Genomic DNA, 10,884 nt, shown 5'->3' on the forward strand with positions numbered 1-10,884 from the left:
TATTCACAGGATTTATATTTATTAGCCCCCTAGGTCTCAAGCTTTCTCAAGACCTAAGTTTGGCATCACCACACACAGGATGATGACCTGCCCGTTCAGTCCTCTGGAATTTTAGCTTTCCAAAGCGTCTATTCACAGGATTTATATTTATTAGCCCCCTAGGTCTTAAGCTTTCTCAAGACCTAAGTTTGGCATCACCACACACAGGATGATGACCTGCCCGTTCAGTCCTCTGGAATTTTAGCTTTCCAAAGCGTTTATCCACAGGATTTATATTTATTAGCCCCCTAGGTCTCAAGCTTTCTCAAGACCTAAGTTTGGCATCACCACACACAGGATGATGACCTGCCCGTTCAGTCCTCTGGAATTTTAGCTTTCCAAAGCGTTTATCCGCAGGATTTATTAGCATCACCACACACAGGATGATGACCTGCCCGTTCAGACCTCTGGAATTTTAGCTTTCCAAAGCGTTTATCCGCAGGATTTATTAGCATCACCACACACAGGATGATGACCTGCCCGTTCAGACCTCTGGAATTTTAGCTTTCCAAAGCGTTTATCCGCAGGATTTATGCCTTCCTAAGCAGCCTATAAACGATATACTTTCGCTACACGTTCATAGCGGTATTCGAAGGACTTAACATGTTATTCCTGATCACTCAACCAGCTGGACAGCCGCCCGTGTCAAAATGACCCGGACAGAGCAATCAGCAAGATGAATCAGCTGAATCAACTGAATCAAATGAATCAAATCAATTGAACAGACGGTTCTGACAAACAACAGCGACATGTATTCTTAAATTCAAAAGCTCCTAGTGTCTAACTTTCTGGTTCTTAAATTTGGAGAGACCTACTTGGTATTTCTTTAGATGTTGCTGAGCCCCGGATCGGACCACACAAACGTTTATACTATATTAGTAAGAACTTGGCTTACCTTTTAAAAGCGGCCGCTTTTGTTTGTATGGTCCGTCCAAGCCGTTTCACAACCGCAGATGTACACCGTCTCTGATCCCTATCAGGTCCCATCTGGGGTGCCAAATATGTCGTAGAAACATTTGACTAAGAGATAATCAACTCAAACAAAATATCTCTATAGACACGGAAGCCTGTGAATTCAAGAATTTAGACTCTTTATTGCATAACAAAAAGCCTGAGTTTTTTCTCCATGGATAAACTGTCTCTCTCTGGCTTAGAGATCTCTTTTATACACACAAATAAACAAACATGCGCACATTCCTAACTTATTTTAGTTCTGCACCGCCCTTCTTTTTCAACATCCAGCTGTCACATAATGTCCACTCCAAAAGGTCATGAATGCTTTTTCTATATGAAGCCTTTTCATTCTATCATTCTATTGGCTGCGTAGCGCAGGCCCCCTTCTTAAAACAGAACTAATGCAATGCACACTGTTGAAAGCCTCTGTGAAAGAACACATGCATTCATTTAAAACATAGCATACACTTAATGTCTACATTTCTTATTTAAACATATTTCTTAATTATACAATATCAAACATGTTTATTACATTTTACCTTTGGCATCTCCCCACATGTCATAATGATACATAAAATAATCCTACATCCAATGGACAAATCTGGGTTTGGCAGATGCCAGGAGAACGCTACCTGCCCCAATACCATGTGCCAACTGTAAAGTTTGTTGGAGGAGGAATAATGGTATGGGGCTGTTTTTCATGGTTCGGGCTAGGCCCCTTAGTTCTAGTGAAGTGAGATCTTAACGCTACACCATACAATGACATTCTAGACAATTCTGTGCTTCCGAAGTTTGTGGCAACAGTTTGGGAAGGCCCTTTACTGTTTCAGCATGACAATGCCCCCGAACACAAAGCGAGGTCCATACAGAAATAGTTTGCCGAGATTGGTGTGGAGGAACTTGACTGGCCTGCACAGAGCCCTGACCTCAACCCCATTGAACATTTGCGATGAATTGGAATGCCGATTGCGAGCCAGGCCTAATCGCCCAACATCAGTGCCTGACCTCACTAATGCTCTTGTGGCTGAATAGAAGCAAGTCCCCGCAGCAATGTTCCAACATCTAGTGGAAAGCCTTCCCAGAAGAGTGGAGGCTGTTATGGCAGCAAAGGGGGAACAAACTCCATATTAATGCCCATGATTTTGGAATGAGGTTTTCGACAAGCAGGTGTCCACATACTTTTGGTCATGTAGTGTACATTTTTCCTATTTTGTTGCCTTACAACCTGGAATTAAACTTGATTTTTGGGGGGTTTGTATCATTTGATTTACACAACATGCCTACCACTTTGAAGATGCAAAATATGTTTTAGTGTGAAACAAACAAGAAATAAGACATAAAAACAGAAAACTTGAGCGTGCATAACTATTCACCCCCCGAAAGTCAATACTTTGTAGAGCCACCTTTTGCAGCAATTACAGCTGCAAGTCTCTTGGGGTATGTCTCTATAAGCTTGACACATCTAGCCACTGGGATATTTGCCCATTCTTCAAGGCAAAACTGCTCCAGCTCCTTCAAGTTGGATGGGTTCCGCTGGTGTACAGCAATCTTTAAATCATACCACAGATTCTTAATTGGATTTAGGTCTGGACTTTGAATAGGCCATTCCAAGACATTTAAATGTTTCCCCTTAAACCACTCAAGTGTTGCTTTAGCAGTATGCTTAGGGTCATTGTCCTGCTGGAAGGTGAACCTCCGTCCCAGTCTCAAATCTCTGGAAGACTGAAACAGGTTTCCCTCAAGAATTTCCCTGTATTTAGCGCCATCCATAATTCCTTTCTGACCAGTTTCCCAGTCCCTGCCGATGAAAAACATCCCCACAGCATGATGCTGCCACCACCATTCTTCACTGTGGGGATGGTGTTCTCGGGGTGGTGTGAGGTGTTGGGTTTGCGCCAGACATTTTCCTTGTTGGCCAAAAAGCTCAATTTTTGTCTCATCTGACCAGAGTACCTTCTTTCATATATTTGGGGAGTCTCCCACATGCCTTTTGGCGAACACCAAACGTGTTTACTTATTTTTTTCTTTAAGCAATGGCTTTTTTATGGCCACTCTTCCGTAAAGCCCAGCTCTGGCGTGTACAGCTTATAGTGGTCCTATGGACAAATACTCCAATCTCCGCTGTGGAGCTTTGCAGCTCCTTTCGGGTTATCTTTGGTCTCTTTGTTGCCTCTCTGATTAATGCCCTCCTTACCTGGTCCGTGAGTTTTGGTGGGCGGCCCTCTCTTGGCCGGTTTGTTGTGGTGCCATATACTTTCCATTTTTTTTATAATGGATTTAATGGTGCTCCGTGGGATGTTCAAAGTTTCAGATATTTGTTCTCCACAACTTTGTCCCTGACCTGTTTGGAGAGCTCCTTGGTCTTCATGGTTCCGCTTGCTTGGTGGTGCCCCTTGCATAGTGGTGTTGCAGACTCTGGGGCCTTTCAGAACAGGTGATCATGTGACAGATCATGTGACACTTAGATTGCACACAGGTGGACTTTATTTAACTAATTATGTGACTTCTGAAGGTAATTGGTTACAACAGATCTTATTTATGGATTTTATAGCAAAGGGCGTGAATACATATGCACGCACCACTTTTCCGCTATTTAAAAAAAAATTATGTTTTGAAACAAGTTATTTTTTTAATTTCACTTCACCAGTTTTGACTATTTTGTGTATGTCCATTACATGAAATCCAAATAAAAAATCTATTTAAATTACAGATTGTAATGCAACAAAATAGGAAAAACGGCAAGGGGATGAATACTTTTGCAAGGCACTGTAGGGACGTGGATCAGGAAACCAGTCAGTATCTGGTGTGACCACCATTTTCCTCATGCAGCGCAACACATCTTCTTCGCATAGAGTTGATCAGGCTGTTGATTGTGGCCTGTGGAATGTTGTCCAACTCCACGAAGTTGCTGGATATTGGCGGGAACTGGAACATGCTGTCATACACGTTGATCCAGAGCATCCTAAACATGCTCAATGGGTGACTTGTCTGGTGAGTATGCAGGCCAGTGAAGAACTGGGACATTTTCAGCTTCCAGGAATTGTGTATAGATGCTTGCGACATGGGGCAGTGCATTATCATGCTGAAACATGAGGTGATGGCGGCGGATGAATGGCACAACAATGGGCCTCAGGGTCTCGTTACGGTATCTCTGTGCATCAATAAAATGCAGTTGTGTTCGTTGTCCGTAGCTTATGCCTGCCCATACCATAACCCCACCGACACCATGGGGCACTCAGCAAACCACTCGTCCACATGATGCCATACATGCCTTCTGCCATCTGTCCGGTACAGTTGAAACCCGGGATTCATCCGTGAAGAGCACAATTCTCCAGCGTGCCAGTGGCCATCGAAGGTGAGCATTTACCCACTGAAGTCGGTTACGACGTCGAACTACAGTCAGGTCATGACCCTGGTGAGGACGACGAGCACGCAGATAAGCATTGCTGAGATGGTTTCTGACAGTTTGTGCAGAAATTATTTGGTTGTGCAAACCCATAGTTTCATCAGCTGTCTCAGACGATCCCGCAGGTGAAGAAGCCGGATGTGGAAATCCTGCGCTGGTGTGGTTACACGTGGTCTGCGATTGTGAGGCTGGTTGGATGTACTGCCAAATTCTCTAAAACATACATGGTAGAGAAATTAATCTTAAATTCTCTGGCAATAGCTCTGCTGGACATTCCTGCAGTCATCCTGCCAATTGTATGCTCCCTCAAAACTTGAGTCATCTGTGGGATTGTGTTGTGTGACAAAACTGCACATTTTAGAATGGCCTTTTATTGTCCCCAGCATAAGGTGCACTTGTGTAATGATCATGCTGTTTAATCAGCTTCTTGATATGCCACACCTGTCAGGTGGATGGATTATCTTGGCGAAGGAGAAATGCTCACTAACATGAATGTAAACAAATGTGTGCACAAAATTTTAGAGAAATATGTTTTTTGTGCTTATGCAAGATTGCTGGGATATTTTATTTCAGCTCATGAAACATGGGACCAACACTTTGTGTTCATATTTTTGTTCAGTGTAGTTCCAGAATGGTCTGTTTTCACTTATGCCGGTCAAATGTAACACAGCAGCCGTTAAACTGGCAGTTCTCAGAGTTTGTCGGTTATTTATGGTCTTGTAACAGTTCTCCCGGCCCCTCACATGTAGTGTACAAACAAGACTGACTGCAGACTGACAGCACCTCTCCATGCTAACCCATAGCATGTCCATGTCCTTGTGTTCTTTTTCTTTTTACCTGTACAGGACGAAGGTAAAAACATTAAGGGTGACTCAATGGACCTTCGTCTGGATATTGAGCGCCGTAAAAAATATTCCACCCGGGAGAGAGATTATAAACAGGATGGGGGGAGAGATTCAGGAGACTCCCCAGAAGCTAACAGGGAGAGGTCCGCTGAGAAATCCTCCAAGCACCACAAGAAGTCCAAGTATGTTCAACCAACTGACACTCTATAGCAGTGGTTCTCAAACCTCTCCTCTGGGCCCCCAGCCGTTCCATGTATTTTATTTATTCCATAGCTAGTACACTTTGTCAACTAATCATCAAGCCTTTGACTAGGTGAAACAGGTGAGCTAGTTCAGAGCTACAACAAAATTGTGAAAGGTCTGAGGGTCTCTGAGGAGGGGTTTGAGAACCACTGCTCTATCACAAGCATCACAATTACTTTACTTTACTACATTTACAGTGAGGTAAAAAATTATTTGATCCCCTGCTGATTTTGTAAGTTTGCCCACTGACAAAGACATGATCAGTCTATAATTTTAATGGTAGGTTTATTTGAAGAGTGAGAGACAGAATAACAACAACAAAATCCAGAAAATGCATGTAAAAAATGTTATAAATTGATTTGCATTTTAATGAGGGAAATAAGTATTTGACCCCTCTGCAAAACATGACTTAGTACTTGGTGGCAAAACCCTTGTTGGCAATCACAGAGGTCAGACGTTTCTTGTAGTTGGCCACCAGGTTTGCACACATCTCAGGAGGGATTTTGTCCCACTCCTCTTTGCAGATCTTCTCCAAGTCATTAAGGTTTCAAGGCTGATGTTTGGCAACTCGAACCTTCAGCTCCCTCCACAGATTTTCTATGGGATTAAGGTCTGAGACTGGCTAGGCCACTCCAGGACCTTAATGTGCTTCTTCTTGAGCCACTCCTTTGTTGCCTTGGCCGTGTGTTTTGGGTCATTGTCATGCTGGAATACCCATCCACGACCCATTTTCAATGCCCTGGCTGTGGGAAGGAGGTTCTCACCCAAGAGTTGACGGTACATGGCCCCGTCCATCGTCCCTTTGATGCGGTGAAGTTGTCCTGTCCCCTTAGCAGAAAAACACCCCCAAAGCATAATGTTTCCACCTCCATGTTTGACGGTGGGGATGGTGTTCTTGGAGTCATAGGCAGCATTCCTCCTCCTCCAAACACGCCGAGTTGAGTTGATGGCAAAGAGCTCGATTTTGGTCTCATCTGACCACAACACTTTCATCCAGTTCTCCTCTGAATTATTCAGATGTTCATTGGCAAACTTCAGACGGGCCTGTACATGTGCTTTCTTGAGCAGGGGGAACTTGCGGGCGCTGCAGGATTTCAGTCCTTCACGGCGTAGTTACCAATTGTTTTCTTGGTGACTATGGTCCCAGCTGCCTTGAGATCATTGACAAGATCCTCCCGTGTAGTTCTGGGCTGATTCCTCACCGTTCTCATGATCATTGCAACTCCACGAGGTGAGATCTTGCATGGAGCACCAGGCCGAGGGAGATTGACAGGTCTTTTGTGTTTCTTCCATTTGCGAATAATCGCACCAACTGTTGTCACCTTCTCACCAAGCTGCTTGGCGATGGTCTTGTAGCCCATTCCAGCCTTGTGTAGGTCTACAATCTTGTCCCTGACATCCTTGGAGAGCTCTTTGGTCTTGGCCATGGTGGAGAGTTTGGAATCTGATTGATTGATTGCTTTTGTGGACAGGTGTCTTTTATACAGGTAACAAACTGAGATTTGGAGCACTCCCTTTAAGAGTGTGCTCCTAATCTCAGCTCGTTACCTGTATAAAAGACACCTGGGAGCCAGAAATCGTTCTGATTGAGAGGGGGTCAAATACTTATTTCCCTCATTAAAATGCAAATCAATTTATAACATTTTTGACATGCGTTTTTCTGGATTTTCGTTGTTGTTATTCTGTCTCTCACTGTTCAAATAAACCTACCATTAAAAGTATAGACTGATCATGTCTTTGTCAGTGGGCAAACGTACAAAATCAGCAGGGGATCAAATACTTTTTTCCCCTCACTGTACTTTACAAGTCATGTACATATCTACATCTAGCCAGGGTCTTACAAGACAAGCAATGGAGCCATATGTCAATAACAATAAACTGACTTTTAAAGGGGCTTTGGTCCCTCAACCTCTTCCTCCAGGAAAAACAAGAAGAAGCCATCTCGCTCTCGCTCCTCCTCTTCCTCTTCATCTGCCGAATCTCACAGGGGAGGAGACTACCCCCACGAAGGCTTTAACAAGGCCAGGCTGGGGCCTCGGGGAGACTATGGTGGCCCCATGGAGAGGGGACGAGGACGCGGAGGTTTTGTAAGTCTACTCATGGACGTGCACTCATATTAGTTTAGGAAATTAAAGGGTTTGATAAAGAATAGAATCATCAAGACAACAAGACAAAGTACAACCACAACTAACCTGAAACAAAACATTTAAAATATAAAAATATGTCAAATGCTGGCACGTTTGTCTTCTTCTTTGGCTTTGCACTTGGAAAGATTTTTACCGGAAATCACACTCATGGGCAGTTAATTAAATTTCTGCAATTGTCTTCTTGTCTTTATGATCTGGGTTCTCTGTGTCTGACTCATATTGCAGCAATTTAGAATAAGAGGAAGGGGCTGGAACAGGGGAAACAATAACACCAATGGTAATCCCCCTAACATGGACATACCAGTTCACCCCAAGAATGAGGACTGGGACCCAGAGTACACACCCAAGAGCCGAAAATACTACTTGGTAGGTTTGTACCCATGCCATTATAAATTATATCTTTGTTTCCTCTTGCCTATATATAATATTCCATCCTCAAATTAATTAATTCCTCAAATCAAATCGGTGAATTCACCAAATTCACAACTCCTTTGAACTTACTACCAAGTGAACTTGCTCACTTCAAGATATTAACTCTTTCTCTCTTTTCCTGTCTTTCCCTTTCTCCTTCAGCATGATGACAGGGAGGGCGAGAGGAAGTGGGTGGACAACCGAGGACGTGGAGGACGGGGAAACTTCCTGCGTGGCAGCAGGGGCCGTTTCATTATCCGGAAGGCCACCGTTGGCCCACCCAACAACAACAACAGCAGCCCAAAGTGGACACATGACAAGTTTCAGGTCAACAGGGGGGAGGAGGAGGGCGAGCCCCAAGAGGAGGATACAGAGCAGGACCACAAAGACCAGGAGAAGTCTGAAGACACTGTCCAATAAGAAACTACCTGGACTTGTCCAATAAGAAAATACCCTGCTCTCAGCCATGGCTGGACATGGGAGAGTTTTGCCAGTGCACAAATACACACATTAGGAATCAATCAGTGCTATTAAATGGAGAACGCTGTATGGTTTTATTTCTGGGGACTCTCTTTGACACAATACTTTACGCAACATTATGTTATACTTTTGTCAGGGTATAGCTAACTTGTGTTTTATCTGCTTATTGTGAACTGCTGTGTTGGAATAGGAAATATACGTAACCAACCTCTGCGCTTGATAGGTCAGCACTATGAACAGTGCATCTTAGTACAGGGCTGATGCAACATTGCATATCACTTCTTTTTTTTTTTGCGAGAAAGTCTAATGCAAGAAAGTCACACCTTTTTGCAGAGCATGACAGGAGGATATTTTTGTTCCTTAGACTTGTTAAAATATGTCAGCCACATATTTATCTAATTAAATGACTTTTGAGGCCAAACAGATAAAAACTATACTAGAAGAGAAACATTTTTATATTTATTATACCGTAGTGATAAATCGTACACTATTATACTGGAGATATATTTTTAGACTAGTTTAGTCATCAACCGGAGAAAATGCAGTATACTGTTGACTTTAGCAAGTTTTAGGATTCAACTACGTAACCTATGGATTCAACTACGTAACCTACGTAGTTGATTCAACTGCTAGTCCAGCATCCTGCAAATGACCCCTCTGACAATGGGACCAAATCATAAAGGGTCAAAGGTTATATTCTACAGACCTGCACTGTGGAGTGACACAAGATGCTCACAGTCCCCCAGAAGGGCAAACAGAGACTGTTAACTAAAATGGCATACCCTGTCTGCAAAGTCACAATGGGCTACCTGGATGTTTGTTATCTTGTCTAGTTTGTTGAGAATCCAGTATTGGATTTTTTTATCTTGTACTTTTCAGAACTGTTAACTTGGTCTTGGGTTGGGTGTGTGTACTACTCAGCATTGGAAGTCTGTGCCTCAGAATATACCTTTGCAAAGTCATTCATTTATCTTTTGATTAGGCGACACAATTTGTAATTATTTGTAGCAACTAATGCTTCCTTTGTATGTTAAGAAAGAATGGTGAGTGATTATATCATGGCATTGATTAGCTCATGGGACACACTCATGCTTTGATGTGCTAGGTTTTCTTCATTGAATGGGGACTTTCCCCCTTGTGTAACGTCTTTTTTAAGTTTTGATTGCTGAGTAGTATGTGTGGGGTGCAACACAGTCAACTTTGGTTGAATATAAAATAAAATAAGTTCTAAGGTATTTGAATTTGATCTGAAATTATTTGTGCTGTTCAAGAAGATATAGTTTGTAAAAAAATGTTTGTAAGAAATAGTAGGCTGTAGCACTATTTTGATTTGTATGTCTTGCTGTGGGTTGCACTGCTCTATAATGTACATGATATACGTTGTGGTTGACACTCATGTTACATTTTATGTGGTTGGGGGCAATTACTTTTTTTAATGGTTCCTGTAGCCAATGTTTTTCAGATGTAAATTAAAAATAACTTCTGGTTAATTTAACATCTGTTAAATTTACTTCTGTGTTGCTTATTTTATGTATCTTTATTCAATAAGGAGTTGAAAATCTAACGTTTACATTATTGACACCTGTCTATACTGTACTGGTAAGGTGAGCATAGGCCATACAGTACATGCACTAGACACAAAAGAGCAGAGATGTATAAGTCGTTATACTGACTTTCAGTACTGTATTCTGTGTATAGGGAAGAGAAGTGGTGAAAGCTTTGATTTACAGATGTAGGATCTTAATTTGATCACTCTTTTGTTGCTGAGAATTTTCCTGCATTGCAGGAAATGCAGATGAGCTTCATGATTTACATAAATTCACTGAAACCCCACTCTAACACACGGTTGGCACTCCAGTTTCCTTTTCACGTCATTTAACACCTGATTTACTTAACAAAAGGCACATCTCGACCCTGTGTAGCTCAGTTGGTAGAGCATGGCGCTTGCAACGCCAGGGTTGTGGGTTCGTTTCCCACGGGGGGCCAGTATGAAAAAAATATATATGCATCTACTAAAATGACTAAAATGTAAATGTAAATCTCAATAGGTGGTCCAGGTATGTCATGGTGGTCCTCTGTAGCTCAGCTGGTAGAGCATGGCGCTTGTAACGCCAAGATAGTGGGTTCGATCCCCGAGGACCACCCATACACAAAAAATTTTTTATGCACGCATGACTGTAAATCGCTTTGGATAAAAGCGTCTGCTAAATGGCATATTATATTATTATTATAGCACAAGTGGAGGGGGTGGGTCTTTCCTCTTTTGTTCTCTATTGCTCCTCTATTGTTTATCAGGCAATGGAGAGGCTGATGACATCACAGATTCCCATCAAACCAACTCCTTGAATGGCCTACTCCT

At 42.6% G+C, this 10,884-nt stretch overlaps 1 protein-coding gene across 3 annotated transcripts in view; it reads left to right on the plus strand.

Moving 5' to 3' along the window:
* Positions 1 to 10,020, plus strand: part of LOC311113663 (thyroid hormone receptor-associated protein 3-like) — a 41,574-nt gene extending 31,554 nt beyond the window's left edge. For 2 of the 3 annotated variants that reach the window (XM_084156942.1, XM_084156941.1), the window contains 4 exons: positions 5,245 to 5,426; positions 7,409 to 7,574; positions 7,860 to 8,000; positions 8,208 to 10,020. In XM_084156942.1, the coding sequence (XP_084013068.1) occupies positions 5,245 to 5,426; positions 7,409 to 7,574; positions 7,860 to 8,000; positions 8,208 to 8,465 (747 nt within the window). In that variant the 3' untranslated portion in view covers positions 8,466 to 10,020. Of the gene's footprint in view, positions 1 to 5,244; positions 5,427 to 7,408; positions 7,575 to 7,859; positions 8,005 to 8,207 lie in introns of all 3 variants that reach the window. The other variant, XM_084156943.1, reaches the window with a different exon arrangement.
* Positions 10,021 to 10,884: the final 864 nt, after the last annotated feature.

This window comes from Coregonus lavaretus (assembly GCF_964263955.1).
Source record: "Coregonus lavaretus genome assembly, chromosome: 3".
NCBI classification, from domain to species: domain Eukaryota; kingdom Metazoa; phylum Chordata; class Actinopteri; order Salmoniformes; family Salmonidae; genus Coregonus; species Coregonus lavaretus.